The sequence below is a fragment of the Phoenix dactylifera genome, chromosome 3 (assembly GCF_009389715.1).
Source record: "Phoenix dactylifera cultivar Barhee BC4 chromosome 3, palm_55x_up_171113_PBpolish2nd_filt_p, whole genome shotgun sequence".
Lineage (NCBI taxonomy): Eukaryota > Viridiplantae > Streptophyta > Magnoliopsida > Arecales > Arecaceae > Phoenix > Phoenix dactylifera.
The window spans coordinates 8,131,280-8,152,619 of NC_052394.1; the positions used below are offsets into that span (position 1 = coordinate 8,131,280).

The window sequence follows — 21,340 nt, forward strand, 5'->3', positions numbered from 1 at the left end:
AGGAAAAGAAAAGGAACAGTATCTGTAGAGTATGGTGTGTCCAACCCCCCTCTGAGAAGCAAGGGCTCCCTTTTATAGGGGGGTTGGTTTTCCTGTGATGTGATGGGGCGAGGCCGTTGTACGGCTCGGCATGTTGCTCGGATCGGCTCACGATCGGGTGAATCATTGCATTGATGTCGGAGGTGAGGTCGTCGTACGACCCGAGCTGGCACGCAATCGGGCGAATCATTGCATTGATGTCGGAGGTAAGGCCGAGATAAGAGACTTATCATAGTTGATTGGACTCTGCTGGGCTGACTTGCCGTGGAGAGCTGCGAGTCCGTAGATAACAGGAGCCACGCACATTAATTGTGGAGTAAGCCAGAGTTTCGCATTAATTGTGGAGTAAGCCAAAGATCCGCATTAATTGTGGAGTAAGCCGGAGATCCGCATTAATTGTTGAGTGAACCGGGGGTTTGCAGGGGTCATGCGCAATAAATGCTGGGGCAGTTGGCAGGATATGGCCCTCGGCCGGACCTCGGAGGGGTACGGCCGTAGTAGGTGGTCGACAAGAATAGACCTCGGGTGTTGGAAATTTTTCCGGGTCGAAGGTTTTGAGGTCGGACGTTCCAAGGTCGGACGCCGACTTCGGCTGTCTAAGGTCGGCGGTTGTGCAACTTCTTAGGGGTAATTATGTCGCTGGGGGGAAAACCATGTTCCCCCAACAGATATTATCATTGAACTAAAAACAGAAAGTGCAATTACCAAGGTTACAATTCTCTCGCACGAGTTATTCGTACCTTCATTCCTAACCCTCCTCATTATTTTCTTCTTCCTTTTTTCAGGTTTTTTCCTTGAGTACTGCAGCTAATCATCATCGTTGATTGGTGTGGTATAAAACAATATTGGTTGTATTTAAGACTGCAACTGGATCAGATTGATCCGTGACCCAACTCAACTCGACTCGTTTAAACTTGACCGATTTTGGAGGACCCATAGAGTCGGATTGGATGCTAAAATTAGACCCATGCCATTTTTTTGAGTCGGATTTAGGTTTACCGCATTTAGACTCAACTTGATCTGACCCATTTGAAATTTGGATAATTTTGGATTTTAAATCCTACAACCTGATCCGAACCTATAAAATTATTTGGACCTACGAGCCGCAGTCCGCAAGGGTGCAAATAAGTTAAGAAGGCATGATGGGTTGATCCGATCTGGATCCGAATTTTTTGGATTAGATCCGGATTATACATGGACCCCGACCCGACCTGAGCCGAATGACTCGTTGGATCAAAAATTGTAGCAGTGGATTTGATCCGATCCAACTCGATCTTCTATTAAATTGGGATTGGGTCCAAAATTAAGATCCAAACAAAGAACCGAGTTGGGTCGGAGTACCCGATCCATTTACAACTTTAGTTGCATTAGTTGAGGGTCTCTTATTGCTTAACCAATCATTGATTTTTATACCGAATGCAATAATCGAGTAGGCTTTTTTAAAAATTTTCTTTTGCTCTTTCAAAACAGTGGAATGATGACATTGATGGCCAACTGGTTAGTGGAAGGACAATTAATTGGTACGAATGGGAGAAGATAATTCGAGACCGGGTCCATCAAGCTTGCGTCGTGGGAGACATGAGTATCTCGTCCACAAGGGTGGCGAGCGAACCCAGTTGGAGCCAGGAAGCTTGCGAGGGGCATGCCTTGGTGGCCGACATCCACTCTCCTTGCTACTAAGTTTAGATTGTGGCACGGCATGTCCTGTAAAACCTTAAACCTATTCCTCCTCTGATGGTTGATTATATGAGACAAACCCTACGGGGCTTGTTTGGTTCGCAGAAAAAAAAAAAAGAGAAAAAGTGTGATCAACGGAAAAGTAATGAAATGCCTCTTGTTTGGTTGGAATTTTCAAAAGAGAGAGACGGAAAAGTTGTATTCTCATGGGAATATAATTTCCATATTTTATGGAGAAATCTTTCCTATGAAAAACATGGAAAAGTTACTTTCTCATGAGGCGGGAATCACTCCATTTTTACTTTTTCCCAAAATGGCCCTTCAGCATTAAAAAAGCATTAAAAAGGTATTAAATACCTAATTTTTATTAAGGGTATAATAGGAATTATACATAACTTTCCTAGGAAAGTGGATGACTAACCAAACATAAGCACTTTAGAAATTTGTCACTTTCTCATAGTCAACCAAACATGCCAAAAGTACTTTCCTAAGCATCTTCTTGCTAGGAATTTGTTTCTCATAAATCATATTCCTAGAAGGAAAAATGCTTCCCGCGAACCAAACGAGCCCTCAAACTAAGGGCACCTCGGTTTCCAAGGAATAAGCTCTTTTTTTTCCCCCAAATTTAGTAGTACGATATTCCAATTAAAGAACTAGTATTTTTTAGATACCCAAAAGAAAAACTAATATTTTATTTCTTCAAAAAAAGAATTAGTTTGGGCTGCTTCCCCGAGACTATTTACTTGCTTAATGCCATATTTAGCTGTCTATTATCTCATCATCAGGAAATGTTTGGTAATCCATTCTATAATTAGTATGTTCTAAGATTAAAATTCTGCATTCCATTTAAGGCATGAATCATGACAAATTAGGTAATCCATACATATATTTTGAGAAAAGTGACGATACACGTACCAGAAACTAGGAGTGAGGTGGAAAGTTCTTCCCCCCTTACTTGGGAAATGTCGAATTTATTTGCTAACAAAGCAATATTAATTATGAGAAACATTTCCAAATAATCACATAAACTTCTCCTGCCACGTGTCACACTGGCATGTTGGTATGATGCATGGCACACTGGAACAACAGCGTCATCAAGATGAGGAACTTTTTTTTGTGATTGATTAACAATATATAACTATTCCATACATGTATAATTCATACATATAACTATATGCATGTAAAATAAATTGTAAATCAAAGATATATTTGCACTTCACAAAAGGTGAGGTAAAGGGGGCGCAAGGCAACAGATCTCCTCCACCATTCCTGCACAAATATATAACAGTGGTTATAATTTCTTACTCCATAGGATGGTCAAGCTAACAATTTATTTATTTATTTTTTAAAACTACGCCAACAGTTGTTGATAGGAACCTTCTTTATTTTGCGGGATAGTTGTTAGTGTATTGTTGCATTCAGGAAAAAGGAGAAATAGCTTGTTTTGAGGGCTTGCTCCAAACAATTATTTGTTGCATTTGAACGAGTACCCTCTTGGATAGAAGCCATATATAGCTCCTGATTTATGAGAATCCAGACAACATTTGATGCCTTAAGATGGATTTTTTTCTCTTTTTTTAGTGGGTCTATGCAAATCCCACCAAATTGTGTGATTCTAGTGGTAAAAAAACTCATCCAACATTCAGGGAAAGTGCGGAAAATAAGCTCCAGAACCATGTTTAAAAAGGATATACTGATGTATTGAGGTTTGCCTCTCTATTACAAAAAAAAAAAAAAAATGTTTCAATATTTGGCTCATAAAAAGAACCACTTTTTATACAGAAAGGCCAACAGGACTGCAGACTACGTGGCTTTATATGTGACCAATTATTCCAGAAGCGTTATGTGAGTCAGAAAAAAGAAAATGCCTAGAGTGGTCCGTTTCGATTTTTTTTTATGTATCCGTACTAAAATTATATGAATCATCCGTCTCGAAAAAAAAAAAAAAAAAAAAAAAGAAGAAGAAAACCACTTGAAAGTGGCTGTCAAATAGTGGCCAGTCGAAAGTATAGATGATCAGAAGCTTACAACATGTGATTGTAGTCCACTTATAAAGAGTAATTGTTTCCCATGCATATTTTACTAGATATACTTACTAGATGAGTTCTTATCTTGATTCTCCCAAACATCACAAAGTAGACTGCTTTCATATCTTATCCAACTTCCACACCTGTTATCTTATCCAAGCATGTCAAGATAAAGTTGTTCCACTTAAGAAAGTGATATTCATACTCATTTTTGCATTTTTGGCTAACAAACAATTTCTTTTTTAAGGAGAACCAGAACTAGAGGCTCGAAAGGATTATTCTTTGGTCACATTACGCTGGAAGTTGTACGATTCATAGATAGCAAATCCAAACTAAGATTAGATTCGTGCCCTTCCACATTTATCTTTCGCATGCATCTCAAACCGGCAGCTAACAGCAATCAAAAACTTCTGGAGCATCTCAACATGATTTTAATCTATTCTTTTTCCCTGAACCAAGCTTGCTCCAATGGTCATACTCACCATCTAGCAATCAAAGATTTTGAATTCAAGTCCGTCCTCAATGGTGCATCCCAGAATATGGGAACGTCGTCAATCATAGCATGGATGAATGTCTCTTTTTTTTCTTTCCAAAATAAGAAGAAAGAAAACCTACGCCGTTTTCCTAATTAAACACGGCCAGTCGTCCATCCCTGGATAGTTCTGTGAACCTATGAGGCAATGGTGGAAAATTATAAGCTAATCAGGATCCTCTGCGGCATGGCCCGCGCACTACGGAATGCTATGCATGCTTGGATAGCTGCCACTGAGAGATGGACGGTCATCAAAGAATATGCACTGTGTCTAACACAGCACGCACTCGTGGACTATCTTGTTTGATGGTTGTCTATCTCTTGATGGTAGCTATCCATAGCTGCACAGCGCTCGGCGGTATCGCACATGCACCGCAGAGGATCTCTAGGTTAATGCCATGAGAAGTTCAAATGGGTTTCCAACATTCCCTAAACTGATTTTTCAATGTAGAAAATTGAGTATGAACATGGAGATTTAGTTTTTCTTTTGTTAAATAAAATTTATAGAATTTAAATACCATTTTAGATGCAAAAAAAATATTTAAAACAGTTGAAACCCTATTTTATAGTCATTTTGTGTTTAGCACAAGTAGCATTTTTTCAGTTAATCCTCAAACATAGCTAGATATATCAGGGTTTTGCTTATATTTTGTTCCTATACACAATTATCTCTCGTTTGTATATATTTAGAAATAAATAAGGGAATAAATATGAAATGACCATAAGATACCAAGAACGGCCAGAAAGAATTTCATTTAGTAAAAATTAAATAAAAATAATAGTGAATCTAGGGGATGGGCCTTAGTTGTGCACCCTAACAGAAGTTGTAAATGTGTTCTCAAGCTATCAACTTTATCCCTGATATACATTTTTAATATCATGCTTTTGATGTATTATTAATATAATTAATCAAAACTACAGCTAGAGTAAATAGTTTGGTAAACTTTCATCAGCATCGTACCGACCAAGTTATAAATTTATATAATACTAATTAAAACTATAAGCCTTGTTAGCTATTAGTGGATGTTGCATATAACTACAACAAAACAACAACCTCCTTGCAAGATTTTCATGTTGGCCAAGATTTTAGTTGAGATCTTGGTTTATATCAGTATCCGACACCTCCTAATGTGATATATGCAAAAATCTTGATCAAGATTAATTGATAAAATTTGAGATATTGGCCAATATAATATATTCACATCAACCGATATTTTTAATCCTTTTTATCTTTTAAATATATTTAATGAGAAAATTTAAAAATTAACATTTATAAAATAGTTTTAAATTGGTAGAAGAATTGATATCTCATCCAAAAATATCGCCCAAATCTTTTTTTTTTTTGGTAAATTGGATATATTATACCATGCATGAACAGATATATCCATGAGAATTAGAATACAAAATCGTCAAAAAAAGAAAGAGAAATATATGTAGCTAAATTCTATAATGCAGTTCTTATATGGTTAGTTACATAAGAAGCCATCCAATTAGCTGTATTATTAGCTGATATCTCATATGAGAATTAGAAAACTTAGCCTCAAAAGAAACCAAGAAACATACAAGCTGCCAACAATCCTGCACAAGAGGATGGAGTCAAGTATCTGCAAATGGTGAGTCTGAAAGCCACTATATTAAAGACCTTGACATCACTAGCAGCAACTCGAGCACCACTAGCACTCCTAATAACAAAACTTGCTCCATCAAAACCACCTCTTTCTTGTGCACTACCATCAAGGTTAACTTTGAGGAAGGAGGAAGATGGTGGTTCCCAAGAGAAATATATTATATAAAATGTTGGCGGAGACTAGAGGGGCTGAGTCAACGTTGGATGCCTGAAAGGCCGAGTCAATCCTGCCGTCTGCCAGCGTGGATGGCCTAGAGGAGTAGGGTGGGATGCAGGGGCCCACTGGCGAGGCCCTGTCGGAGTCCGAGTTGGACGAGGCTTGGTCGGAGTCGACTCGAGGCACTGCTCAATGCGATTTAAGGAAATAAAGTTGCGCCTTTACTATTAGCAATTGCTTTTGGTGTAATATAGCGCTTGATCTTGACAATTAGTATCAGAGCCAGAGGTCTCAAGTTCGAAACTCAGGCATCGCGCTGGGAGGGAGGATTGTTGGCGAAGGCCTGAGGGGCCAAGTCAACATTGGTGGAGGCTTGAAGGGCTGAGTCAGTCCTGCCGCCTGCCAGCATGGATGGCCTGGAGGAGTAGGGTGGGACATAGGGGCCCATTGGTGAGGCCCTGTCGGAGTCCGGATTGGGCGAGGCTTGGTCGAAGTCGATTCGAGGCACTGCTTAGTGCGGTTTAAGAAAATAAAGTTGCGCCTTTACTATCAGCAATTGCTTTTGGTGTAATGATAGCGCTTGATCCTGATATAAAGAATTGCAAAAGCTACATGAAAGAGCCACATATTTCTCCTGCTATAAAGATCTTTCTGAAGCAATCATCTGGATGAACTCTTGGGTATATATGGATGCTCTAAGGAGAATTAAAAGATATCATCATTCCTAGCCAACCAAATATGATAAACAATATAATACAAATACCGTCTCATTTCTTCTATCTTCCATAAAAGATCCGTCTTTAATATCCTAGAGAAAATCATCAAGGGTGAGAGTATGAAAGATATCTAAGTCCTGGATCGGAGCCTGTCTCCATGCCTGATACGCTAAATCTACATTGATTATGACATGAAGAATAGACCCTTCAACATCGGGGCATAATTCACGGTACTGGCTTGGAATGTGAAGGCTGCGTTGATGTAAAATACCTCAAAAAGAAAGTCGATGCCAAGCAACTTGAGCATGAATACACAATGGATACCGTGATTTGGTGTAGTTTGGATAAGAAAATCTTAAAAAAATCTGACACCTTAATTGTAAAACTACAAGACGGACTCCATCCCAACTTGTCCACAAAGTCACCAACCGGTTTTGAAATAGAAATAACTTTATCGGCTAACTCCTTAGCAAATAGTTGATAGACTAGAGGCTTATTCCATTTTCTTTCACCGGCCACAAATATATAGATCCTGCACCATCAGACCTCGAGGAAAATTGGAATTCAGAGAAGTAGGCCATTGTGCAAGAGAGGTGGATGATAACCTTGGATCATAAATCATATTAATAGATACCCCATTACCAATGCACCATTTAAGATTAGAGTAGACTAGTGAAGCATAAGAACAAATCTTCTTCCACACTGGAGCAGCACTATGAGGACAAACCAAGAAAGATGACCATGACCCATATTTCGCCCACATAAACGAACTCCAGAAACCATCTTGGAACAACAGAAATCTTGCAGTACGTTTAGCTTTTAAAGCATTATGCCTCGCAACCAACAGGGGAATCACCAAACGTCCATCCTAGATGGGCTGATACACTGGTCCCATGCTATCAAATGCACCGTCTTCGAAGTGTCAGATGAGCCCATAGGGAATTCCTGATACTGCCCTCTAATTTTAGCAGCAAACCTCTAGGGATAACAGTCTTCATCATTAAATAAATAGGAATCGTGGATAATATTGATTTAATAAGAGTAACTCTATCCATAAAATTTCTGTACAAATCACTACAGTCGGCTGAAGATGGTCTCTTGCCCGTGATGGAAACCCCTAAATACTGCGTAACCATCAACTTCCTTGATATGAAGATGATTCTTGATATGCTATCTGATGAGGATATTAACCGTTGTGCTGAATTTGATCGTAGATTTTTCTAAGTTTACATGCTGGCCAAACATTCTACAATACTCTCTTATGATCATAGCTAAATAAAACCATTGCATTAGATAGTATAGTTGTAGAAAACAAAACACAATCAGAAGATGAGGGATGGTTACCCATCATCAAGCCAGCCGACACACGGCTTACGTATTTGCTTCAACTGCAGCTTCTAGCATTCGGGAGAAAGCATTTGCACAAATTATAAGTAAATAGGGCGATAAAGAATATCGTTATCTCAGACCAATAGAAGAGTAGAAAGCATCAGACAGAGTGTAATTAATCAAAATAGCAAATGAAGGGGACATAATACAACCACGAATCCAACCAATCCAAGTATCCTAAAAACTAAAAAAAATGATGATAATTGAATAGAAGATTCTGTCAAACTCTATTATAAGTTTGTTCTATTTGTAATTTAGAAGCCATGGAACTGCATTTAATAGAATTTTTTGTGAATTATACGCCATTAGAATGTTATCAGAAATATTATATTGCTCTGCTTAATAAACATGCCTTGTTTCGAACCGATCAGCGGATGTAAAATATACTGCATTTTATTAGCTCATAATTTAAAGATTTTTTGCTTGTATACCCTTCAAAATATATAAAATTTTATGAATATTTTTGTAAAATTGCTATTTGCATGCATACTCTCATAAAATATGTATTTTGCATGTGTACTCTTTTTTTTCTTTTTTATATATGTACTTATACCATCTAACAACATTAAAAAATAAACGATTTAAATTTGAAATGACTGAAATTCTCTTACAGGTAGACAAGCAAAAAAAAAAACTTTTTAAGGGTATACATGCAAATAGCAACATTACAAAAATATTCATATAATTATGCATATTTAGGAGGATATATACTTAAAAAAATCTAATAAAAATGATCGAAGCTCAGTAAAGATAATTTTGTTATTTTTAATAAAAAAAGCAGCAAAAAAAGATTAATATTATCATGTCACTTGATCTCATGTTAATATCAGCTCTTATAGAATGAATCATATTGTTTTTACAAAATTCTTACCTTAAAAACAAACAATAACTCAATATTTATAAATCGCTAAAAAATAATTTACTAATCTAAGTGTCTATAATCAATTTAAATTTGATATGTTTTAATCTTTTAAAAATAATAAAGAGTATATATGTGACAACCCAGGACCTTACCTAAAATAGCTAGCCGGAAGGTATTATTTGGGCTCCTTAATCCTGTATAAGTACCCAAAATCTACCCAGCGAATAACCGATGTGGGGACTAAACACACGCCCACACGGGTCCTCACATACTCTCCCGTTCAAGCCCTGACGTCCTCGTCAGGCTGAGAGTTCAAATCTATTCAAATCTAATCACAAGTACCACAATTGGCCCGTGGTCAGCCCCAATGAATCCGTGTTGCAGTGTCCCCAAGTCCACATAGGTTATGGGCCGGGTCCATTCTGATACTATTTGTAACAACTTAGGACCTCAACCAAAATGGCTAGCCGGAAGATATTATCTGGGTTTCTTAATCCTATATAAGTATTCAAGATCTACCCAACGAATAACCGATGTGGGGACTAAACACACGCCCACACGGATCCTCATAATATAGATGTCATAAATTCAATTATGATAATTATATCAAAATTAAATGGAGAATAGTATTACCAAAATAATCACCTAATATTCCAACTTGATCGAGTTATAATCTTAAAAAAAAAAAAGAACAATATAGATCATTTTTTTTTTACTAGCCGATCTAACTGAATAATAAAAAAATTATAATTTAAAAATAATTTTATAAAGGGACTTAGATTCCAATTTAAAAACGTTGCCTCCTTGCCGTCATTACCATGCTACAGTCTTCACGGTTCTTTCTTTCCGTGTCAACCGCAGCAGAACTTTCTATCACGGCTTCTATCTTTTCATTTCACTTTCCACGAGTTTATCCATTCGTCTCCCGGATGTTCTTCTACCTCCATGTACCGTCACCTTTTTCCTAAGCTCACCAACTGGTGAGCAGATCCTTGCTCCTTTATATACATACATAAACATTCCCTTCGCACCATGAAACCCGAACTCCCCCTTCTCCCTTGGACCTCGAAGCACTTCTATCCCACCTGAATCCCCTGACCCCTCTCTCTCTCTGAAAAATACTAACAATAATGGGAGAGGACACGAGACCCAGCATGAGACTGTTCGGCTTCGCGGTGACGGAACCCGGGGAGGACGACCACCGCGGCGGCAGCAGCGGGGAGGGCGGGCGGAGGTTCGAATGCCAGTACTGCCGCCGGGAGTTCGCCAACTCCCAGGCTCTGGGAGGCCACCAGAACGCCCACAAGAAGGAGCGCCAGCGGGCAAAGCGCGCCCAGTTCCACGCAGCCCGCCGCTTCGCCCTCCCCGCTCCCCACCATCCGCTCCCCCGCGCCGCCTTCTGGTGCCCCACCGCCGCCGCCTCGCCGCCACCGCCCCCCTTCCCCGCTCCGCCTCTCCACGTCCCGCTCTCCTCCTGGCCCTCTGCCCCTCCTCCTCCTCCCTCGCCGCCCTTCGCCACCGACCGGACGGCCGCCGACGTCGACCCCGGGATCGATCTCCATCTCAGCCTCGCCCCCTCCTCGGCTCCTTGATTCTTTTAGTTCGAAACGTGAGATGCTATTGTGGGAATTGTGGGAATTCTCAGGCACGACTTTAATTTAATAAAATTTTGGGAGTTGAGTTGTTCTAAATTTCAATCATAATATCCTGCCACAGCTTCGATTCTTCATGTCCCGAAGATGACAAACTTAAGGCTTTGGTGGGCCCCTGTCAAATATCTAGTCTAGATTGCTGCCAGCATTATACGTGTGAGTGGACACTGGGCAATACCAATTTGATAGGGGGAACGGAAACAGCATGATCGAAGTCCGGAATGTGACATTGTTTGGATAAGCAATCGCATATTCGCATTTCATGAGTTTTTGCTTTTAGTTATTATTTTTCAGGAAAGAACTCTTAATACGAAGAATTTTTTTTTTTATATACTTTTTTTAATATGCACTCAGCGGTGAAATACATGGGGTTTCATTATTTATGCAGATATATTGATTGATATAAAATCAATTATTGGCAAAGTTTTTATTTTAATCAGTCGACCAACCACATTTTTCTAGGACTTTTGTTATTTAACAAGTGTGGAGAGAAAGGACTTGCATATTCACACTTGTAAAACCCAAATGAATTGTTTAGAATCAATAGACATGCAATTCAAATAGATGATGCCTATTCAAGACTGGATATAGTTGAATTTCAGCAAAAATTAGTCAATCAATATTGTGATGGTTTCAAGTGAAGACGGGCAGGACACAGCAACTTTCTGGACTGCAAAGTGTTGGAATTAAACCAAAATAGGGGCATCCTTGAAAAAGTGAATGATACTGCAAACTTCATACCTTAATAACATCAAAATGCAGCGAATTTTCAGTGAATGCTTGATACCAAACTGAGATGAAGATTGTGGATTTTGATAAGAAAAAATCCACTGTGTCCATTTGAAAACCTTTTGTGTGACAATTTTCAATGTTTATTAAAAAAAAATTAATTATCATCCCATACTTTTAGGCATCAATTTTAGTATGACAGTTAGAGATTCAAAATTAAACCGACGTTTAAACTGGGGATGATAAAGGTTGCTGCTGGCCGAGATAAATTGGTCAGCGTCAGGAATTGAATAATTACAAGGAACATCGGAGCCGCCACCAATCCACCGTCCAAATCCTTGTATACACTCGTCTAAACACCGAGAACCGTCGGATGAAAAACGCTGAGATTCGGATGCTCCCGTCGCGATCCCGTGACGCCTTGACGGACTCGGTCACTCGGGAAGCAATGCTACGGCGCCGACACCAATGGAGCTCTGTGCCAAATTGCACGAAGTTGGAGAAAATAACACGTGTCAGTAGATCCGGATATTAAGCTGGAGAAAGGCAGTCCGGGAACCACGGGAGGACCGAAAAGGGGCGTATGCGGAGCGGGGCCGCACCGGAGTTTTTTCTTTCGTTTATGGCGAAAAAAAAGGAGCTTAGAAAAAACCCAGGGTTTCATCCAAAATCCCGTTCACCTTTTCGTAGGAAAGAATTGCCTCCAGAACCCTCTTCGAATCGCCCCCTTTCCTTCTTCCACCTTGGGACAGGAGCTGCGGCTGTTTACAACAAAAAATGTTTATCAATCTGTCTCTTTTTCATCTTTTTTTGGTAGCTTGTTAAGGTATATGTGTTTTGTTGGAAGATTTCAATCTTGTTTTATTTGCATTCTTTTTAAGGATTTTGGTTGATATTTATGTTGTTGATCTTGATTTGTTTCTGAAGTAGATTTGTTTGCTCGAAGAATCGAATAAATTGAAGCTTCGGCTTCTGAGATGCGAATCATTGCTTGTTTGTTCAATTGATTGATCCGAAGATTTTCGTGGAGTAATCGTATGTACATTAAAGGACATTGATGTGCTAACCGATAGGTTGAATCTTTGGTTTTTGAGAGTTGGCTTATTGTGGGTTTTCTTGTATAGCTTGCCCTAAAGTTACGGAGTATTTGGGTGAAGTAATGAGAAAGCATTTGGACTTTCAAAGGACTTGGCTCGAAGGTGTTTGCCCAATTGGTTAGCTGTTATAGGCAAATCTTAAAAAGGCTCACAAATATATTTGAAGTAGAGGGTGCTGGAATTGCATCTAACTAGACAAATTACTGTATACAAGGAAAAAATAGGAATTTTCGATTGTTTACTTGAGCAGATAATATTACTGATAAGTTAGTGGAAAAGGGTATTTTTACCCTAATCCACTTGTTTTTTGTTATTCTCTCTTAAAATAATACATTAAACATAGGAATAGTTTCGGGTCTGCTAAAGAGAAAAATTACCCTTAGTTTTCTTCTTATTTTGCTTGCTTGGAATTTTCTTTGGATTGCGAAATGCTGAAACAGAAGATTTTCCTCTGGAGCAGTTCCATGGATTCTTGAGAACCAGAATGTATGATATAGCTTGAGTGTCTAGAAGGTAAATTATATGTTAACTTTGCCATGCTCTCTTTTCTTTGTCATTCTTTCCCAAATAAATGATGTTCTCTAGCTGCAGCTTAGGCTCACAGAGTTGTAGTAATGGAGCATTGCTTTTTAGTCACTCGAGAAGTTCAGTAGTTGCTTCCAGAAAGGGAGGTTAGTGAGATTTTCATGGTGTACTGTTTTGGCAATAAAATTAAAGTTCGTCCTGTAGTTTTCTTTTTGAGTTTTCAAATCTTGTAGTATATTCTGGTTTATGCTATTTCTTTTTGCATATTTGTTTTTTAGGCTGAAGATTCCCTTCAAATATGGGAAATTTTTGGGGAAAACTTGGGAAAGGCAATGCAATTGAAGAATGCTTCCATTGAAATGGGGTCATTTGTTTGCATGCTTTTTCAGATTTGTCACACATTTCACCTGCAACATTTGTCTATCTCCTGAAGGAATGTTATGTATGTGGTAAGTTTTTCTTCACTTAAATATATTTTTTTATGCACCAATCATGAACTACTTAGTAAGGCTGTTGAGTTCTGAATAAAGAACAATGCATAGCCCTTATTATTGAACTGTAGCTATGTGCTTTCTGATGAAGCACTAAAGTTTCTTGGGAAACATATCTAACTCTCTGTTTGATTTCTGTTTTCTTTTCCAATTTTAGTGGCATATCTAGCTTTTCTTCAACTTCTGTTTTATCTTAATGTAAAAAATAGTATCACTTACAATTTTTATCAAAAAAAAATCATATACAATATGCATGTATGTGCACTATAGTTAAAACCCAATAAACTAACTGTTTTGCTTGCTGCAATGATATTTTGATCCTTTTGCGATGATCAATTATTTTAAGGATCAGGGCAAATTTTTTGCTAATCTCTGAGTATTTGACAATGTGTTTTGGGTGGATAGTGTCATCTTGTGGTGTTCCTATGTGGGTGAAGATGGGGCTTTGATGTGCTGTGTACTACCATGAGATAGCGAATTCCTCGTAATGTACAGATATGTTATTGTGGACTGTTGCAATGCCTTTTGCGTTTCTTGCTTTTGAATCTTGTATAATCATCTGTATGAAGTGCTATCCATGCTGTCTAAAATCCCTTCTTGAAACTTGTGTTAGATTCAAAGCTTTACCCTTTAAGGCACACGACCTTTGCTCCATTTCATGCTTACTGGAGCACTAAGAAGAAGTGACTGTAGATTGTCTGTTTCGAATTGGGAGGTTACACATTCCACTTTCCCCCTACCATCAGAACTTTTCAACATGCATCTAGGTTTGAAATTTTGATCGGTCTAACATAAAAACAATTTGAGCACACCTGATGGGTCTCTACAAGATCCTTCAACTCAAATAGCTACAAAACTTCTGTCTGTAATGATGGATAATCCTATGTCGTTTTACTCTTCAATGCTACCTGTCTTCTTTCTTTTAAGTTTGCCCATCCATCATCACTAGCATGTACCCCTTCATTTAAGAATCATAGCTATAATCTCTTTGACACTGAGCCGACAAATGCCAACATCTTTCTAATCATATTAGAATAATTTTTAATTTTTATATTTGTTAGGTGCTCTCAAGCACCAAGCTGGCGAAGAGGTTTGAAACTTTATATTATTATTATGCTCTAAATATGAACAACAGTTATTGTTATTATTATTATCATAATTGTAGATTTGCTAAGAGAAATAAGATTATGTTCTTTTTATGGAAGTTAGAAAGTTGTCTTTCTAATTTGTACAATAATTTCTTAAAATTTGCAGGTGGATGTGAGTGGGATCAAGGTTCATCGCATTGCTCTGAACTATCCGGTTTGGGGCGTACTGAACCATATTGAGGGGGAATCGAGATGGTTCCTCTATTTGGTTTGAAAAATTATATGAATCGTTTCGAACTAAGCAGTTCTGAGCTGTACCGGTGTGAATCGGGTGGTTCTCACCGGCTCAGGCTTGGTTCGGGCTCTACGTTGCCCCTTCGCTTCAATAATAGAAGAGGGATGCTGAGAAGGTCTCCTGTGCCTTCTCAGCTCCTCTTCCTTTCATTTTTTTTTAAATCTTGAAAAAAGAGGGAAAATGCTGAATTTTGCACCATTTGAGCCGGATGCAAGTTAAAATTAGGTAATGAGCCTCTTCTCATCATTTCTTTTCTTTTTTTTTTTGTTTAGAGGCCAAAAAATAGTAATAAAATGGAAAAATTGGAGGAGGGCATTCCAAATTTTTTAATTTTGGTATGATATCATGATATGATGTAAATCTATATATGATTTGGATCCTCTTACAAACAGCCTGTTCTAGTAATTATGAGTGCAAGTAGTCTACCTTTGCCCTCATACACAGCAAATAGAAGAACCATATCATGTAGAAGCGGCTGAATAATCTTGTATACGTTCACAACAATCTACATCTGTGGCTGAGGTGCATTGAATAGGAAGTTGAGCTGAAATACAACAATCAATTTCACGATGACTTCATGCATGATTAAGAGGATTTGACGATATGTTGGCTTGAGGGCTAACAACAGGAGTCAGAGTTGGCGGAGCTAGGATCATCTCCTCAACTAGCCAGTTTCGTAGCTAGAGAAGTTAGGGTAGATGTAGAGCAATTGGCAGAACGACATATTGATCAGCCATAAGGGTCGGAGGGTGACCGATTGTCGCACAGCTTCATGTTGGAGACATCTTTCTAATGATTTGATCAAGAGATGCTGAGGAGAAGCCACCACGGTATTCGATCTAGTTAGGGTGGAGGTTCAATCGATCCTTCTAGAAGAGACAGAGCAAGAAAACAGTTATTTAGGCCATTAAGAAAAAAACAAAGAAAAGGCAATTGCATATTCTTTGGAGAGACTCAAGGAGAATTTCATTGACTATGATTTGGAGATCGGTGAGCCATCTGATGATCAGTTTCCCAGATTATCATGCGATACCAATGATGACAATTCATCACATGATGCATTTGGTGGTCAGAGAGGTAGAAGTGGGGCATAGGACACCACAGTTTATGATTCATAGCTCCAAGGTAGTCTTCGATTCACTGGTGAGTCATAGTTTACTTATGCTTCATAGGATAGAGACCATGGTGCATAACTTGATAGAGCCTACAAGGATACTATTGCATATAGGTGATGTGCTCTCTTGGTCGTTCGGAAGGTGATGCTGCTACGACAAATGATATTGCATTTGGAGTAGGGTCCTTAGACGTATCGGGTTCTGAGGCGCACATTGGATCATATTCTACACTAAAATCCTACGACTTGTATGCACATGGATCGTCTGAGGTGTCATACTCAAGTGGTTACTATCCTTCACAATCCCAGCTATTTTTCAGGTCGGATTTTGCTATCAACATCTTCAAATGGCCAATCCAGTCTCAGAGTCAGACGATGACTCTTCCTAAATTAGCTATCTAGTGAACTATGGAAAGATCTTGGAGGCCTATCTCAGTATGGACCTCTTAGAGAATTGGTGTGAAGCTTTTTCAGAATACTATTATGATCTTGACATTTACAAGTCACATCGATACTCCATTATATTTTAGATGGTATGCATTTTATACTTTAAATACATTAAATCGATTCAATTCGTTGTATTGTATGTATTTTTATTTACATTGTTTTAGCTACCACCAAAATTTTTACTGCCATTCCTCAAGCACCACTATTGCTATCATTCCTTGTCATCTTCATTGGGACCAGCATCACCATCACCACTATTATTTTTCTGCCCTTAAGAATGAAAATAGTTGTGACTCTTTGTTTTTGTATTCAAACAATTGGAAACAAAACCAGAACAAATGGTTTGCTTCTGGTTTTTAAAATCATGAAAAGGGGCAAAGATGCCAAGCATAGCCCACCTTAAATGGTTATAGAAATATGAAAGATGGTTAAGTAGCAAACCAAGGTGAAAATATCACTATAGATGTGTAAGTGCGCTTTAAACAAGTCTTTGAAAGTCTAAATGCATCTTCATTTTTTGACAAAATTACATTTCCCCTGACTTAGTCCAAATTCCACTCATACCTCCTTTTGTTTAAAACTTTTTAATTAGGTCTCTCAAGTTACTTATTTGACCCTCCATCTCTGTTAGGTGGCATTTGGTGACCTAGATGGGATCACTAAGGTGTTCTTAGATCACTGGTGATCCTTATTATGAAGTAATCTAATCTCCGATAATATAAGATCACCGTGTTTGGTACGCTATGTTCCAGTGATTAAAAGTTTTCAGATATCCTCGAATAACCTATTCGGTAGTCCATAGAAATCCAAAATCGTTGATCATATAACACCAAAACTATCCTTGCATAAAAATATATTTACTAGTCCTATAAATTATTAATCCTATAAAGATATATTAATTGGTATTATAGAATTAATTTTTTAATTTATACTTATAATATATTATTTTTAGTACTAATATTTATTTTGATTAAAAAATAAGGAAAATAGAAATAATATATTAAATAATTTTATTATATAAATATAACGTACAATAATATATTTCTACTATAATTTAAAATTATCATTTAATATTAATATGACAATAATATGATTAATAATATATTATGATATAATATATACCATAAATACAATATATATAATATTAATATAATATAGTATCAGATATATAATATTGATATAATATATTGACGGCATACTAATATACCAATTTTTTTGTTTGGACTAAGGGATATTTTTATCCTCAAATTTTAGCCCAAGATTATTGCCCTGGGGTGATTTGGATTTTCGAACTCAAGGACCAGTATACCATCACTGGATTGGGCGATGTTTTGAGGAGTGGGGTTGATTTGGGATCACTACCATGTAAAATCACTGTGATGCATTCAAACTCGGTGATTTTATCATCTATTATCACCCCATACCAAATGCCCCCTTAATATAGTCTGTATTATGTGCCTATCACATCATATTTTTCTGACTTTTTAGGACCAAAGTATCCTTGATTGGTGAAATAATGAAAAAAAATAGAAAGAATTTTCAGATTCAAGCATCTTTCCCCAATCTCAACAAAATTGCTATTTCTAGTCCCACTACTTTTTCCCCTCTTGCTCCCATCATGGTGCCGCTGTGTTGTGACTTTCTGTTTGCTATTTACTACTTGCCTTGCCCTTCTTTGATTTGATTGAATCAATAATGGACTGGCTGCAGTGATTTTGGTGGTGCAGAGCAGGTGCGGCGTATTAGTGCAGAGTGTAAAGGTAGGTGGGGGGACAATGGTGTTCATGGTGGAATGCTTCCATGCATTCCAATTCCCTTGCATCATGGTCCATATCCGACTAGTGGTGGTGGCACCCTCATCCACCCTGTTTGCTTTTGCCACCATCAAAAGGATGAGCCTCAGCCCTCCTATGCTGGTAGGAGACAGGAAGCTGCTGCACAGCCGGAGGTTCAGTAAGGATGACAAGCGCAACAGAAGTGAAGATCAGAAGAGCAGACCCATCTTTGCTATGGTTGCTGTGAAGAAGGCCTATGATGATGACGAGCTACTACTGCCCTCCACCAAGACCTCCCATGGTGGCGCCAGTGTCTAGTTCAATCCCTTTCTAGATGCAGACGAAGATAATGATGATGGAGGCAATAAGGATGATGAGATGGAGGCATAGGAGGAGGAAGAGTTTCATGGGTACCCAGCGAAGGATAATAACAATAGTAATTGCTCCCGGTCCCCATCTTGCAAGGCCACTACGGCACGAGGGCCCATGCCGAGGGAGTAAATGCCAGTGTGATGCCAGAGGCAGACTTAGGTGTCCTCTGAGTAGAGGCACCGAAACTACATTGAACGCTCAAGCTAAAGGCCCTTGTGACTGTGCCCCTGCTTAGTTGGTGTCACCCCACTTCGATCGAGCTAGCGACGGTGCTAGATGTGAGCAAGGATATGACAGAGGCCAAGATCCAGATGCTGAAGTAGGCCATTTGTCTGGCCATCTCATCTTTGGGCTTTGCCAACCACCTCGCATGGTTGCCTTCTGGCTTGTTGCTACCAAACACCTTCCCTCCGTCCGATGTCATGACTTGGCCAGTGCTTTGCCCACCTGATTGTGGAGTGCTTGGTGGTTTCCAGCAATGGCCAAGGTTTGTGTCAGCGATACCCTCTGGAAGGCCACCAAGGTATTTGAAGACTGCCAGGAGTGCCGCTACACCACCATTACGCTCCTGTTCGATGGCCAGCAGCAGTGGATGCCAAGAAAGATGGTTTCCGTTATCCTGGTATCCGTTGCTGGTGGCAGCCTTTATGATACAAATCGCCTCCTCTGAATCCCCATACACACATCTGGCTTTGGGGACACGCCACAGTAGCAATCACCCAAGCACAACAACTACTTGGTGACACCAATGTAGGATGCCTTTGCCATGTGCATGCGTGACTTGTGAGCATGGTCATGCAGGACTCGTCTTCCTGTCTAGGGTAAGCTCCATTGTCTACGCTCATGGCAGGTTGGTGGTGGCCCTCAGTAGCTTTGTCCAACATGAAGAAGACCTCTACGTGGAGCAGCAGGAACTGTTGGTGGAGTTCACCACCACCAGAATTCCCTCTCGGTGAAGTGCAAGCAAGTATAGGGATCCAGCCTTTCAGGAGGTGATCTGCGAGGGTGAGAGGACTCTGCTTCTGCCTTATCAATCTTACTACCTCTCCAAAACCTATTCGTCACCATGCATGCTGTGGCCGAATTATGGCGACTGGCTGAGCACTTGGCATGCACCACGACCCTCTTGCTTCTCCTCCGCCCGCTCCTTGCTGCTACAATCCACTAGTTGGAGGCTGAGCTTGCTGATTCTGGTGGCAGCGAGAGGGACAGTGGCAGCTACTTTCCCTATGCCAGAGGAAAATTGAGATGAATGGGAAGAGAGGCAGAGTGGGATAGTCCAGCAGGGTGGTGGACTCTGATGAGGTGACGGCAGACTTTGGGAGTGGCGAGAGGATGAGTTAGGTGGCTATGGTTACGGGCTTTACCTGCTAGCGACGGAGAGCCAGGGGCTTGGGCTTTATGGAAGATTTTGGGTTTTAAGATGGAAAGAGTATTTATGTTATTTGGAACAGTGTTGGAATGGTGTTGGATGGCTAATAGGGTAAAGGATGATATGGGGTCAATCAAGTAACCTGAGGGACTAAATTAAAATTTTTTAATCAGATGGAGTCTGAGTGGAACTTGGGTTTAGTAGCTGGGGTGAGAGCATAATTTTCACTTTTTCTTTTTTAAATGCCCATATGGACTATCATTTGTGATCAGGATTTCAATAGATTTGAAAAGCCTTCCAATGGAAGATACTGATATACTATCCTTTGAATGGATGATTGGTTCACAGGTCTCCTTATTTTATGGGAAAAAAGTTTCTATCTTTGTCAAAAAAATTATTAGCACAAATTGCAATCTTCAAGTGAATTCCTAATTTATGGTAGTCCCTTTTTCCCCCCATGTTTGGTTGTTCTCGTAAGTAGCATTTGACTTTTCCATCTCTCAATGAAGCCAAATGGATTCAACCAGAACAGACGTTTGCATGGCCCAGACCATCTTGAAAGTGCCTGATGTTTGTTTTGAAGGTTACTCCATTCTTTCTTATTGTCAAAGAAAGCAAGTTTTTCGTGCTTTCAATGTATCTGTTTGTTTAACATTCATCAGTGAACAACATCCATCGATCGAACTTATGCCTATAAGTTGGATTCGTGAATTTGTATAATTTCTAGCATGGCCAAGGATCATATGCCCATGTTTCTTGTTTTTTCTAGAACAATTCATCTTTGCGGATAAAATGAAATCATTTATATCTCATTGACCGGATGACAGGTTTCAATAATTTTCAAATATCTAGAGTGCAGTTGTCAGTGAAAGCAATTACAGCTTTGAGTTATCTTCAATTATTTATGTGTTGTTATTCTGTAGGCCCAATGTTTTACTTGATCTTGTTTGAACCTTCACCATCTTCAATATTTTATTGATTGCTGGATTTTATATCTAATTCTTTAATTTGTGATTTGGATTTTATATCTAATTCTTTATTTTGTGATTTTCTAAGAAATCTTTAATTAATCTAATTCTGTTTTTACCTGATGAAACTTTTATGAACGCTTTCCATCAAAAGACCTTTATGAATGCTGGCTCTTTAATAGCTAATATGCAGTGGTGCGGACACCAGTGCCAGGTCAGCCGGTCGCCACAGGATCCAGCCAGCTCAGCGGGTTCCAGCCGATTCAGCCAGCCTGATTTTATTTTAGATTGATTTATTTTATGTTGATTGGGTTTATTTGCATATTGTCATTTGGGTTTATTTGCATATTGTCATTTTAGGAGCTTTTTGGAATTATTTTATTTGTAGG

General features: G+C 39.0%; 1 protein-coding gene and 1 long non-coding RNA gene across 5 annotated transcripts; both read left to right on the forward strand.

Annotated features, from left to right (window-relative positions):
- The first annotated feature begins 10,072 nt into the window (after window positions 1–10,072).
- On the forward strand, window positions 10,073–10,755 carry LOC103720043 (zinc finger protein 6-like). The gene has a single exon (XM_008809566.4). It carries the CDS (start codon window positions 10,157–10,159, stop codon window positions 10,616–10,618), a length of 462 nt encoding a protein of 153 aa, XP_008807788.1. The 5' UTR covers window positions 10,073–10,156; the 3' UTR covers window positions 10,619–10,755.
- Window positions 10,756–11,972: 1,217 nt separating this feature from the next.
- LOC103720033 lies at window positions 11,973–20,328 on the forward strand. Of its 4 annotated transcripts, none has more exons than XR_003388049.2 (4): window positions 11,973–13,175; window positions 13,308–13,478; window positions 14,775–15,128; window positions 18,192–20,328. It is a non-coding gene; the product is annotated as an uncharacterized LOC103720033 (long non-coding RNA). The 4 variants fall into 4 exon arrangements; XR_606071.3 differs by lacking the exon at window positions 14,775–15,128 and having other exon boundaries at window positions 11,973–13,017; window positions 13,096–13,175; XR_003388051.2 differs by lacking the exon at window positions 14,775–15,128 and having other exon boundaries at window positions 18,175–20,328.
- The last annotated feature ends 1,012 nt before the right edge of the window (window positions 20,329–21,340 follow it).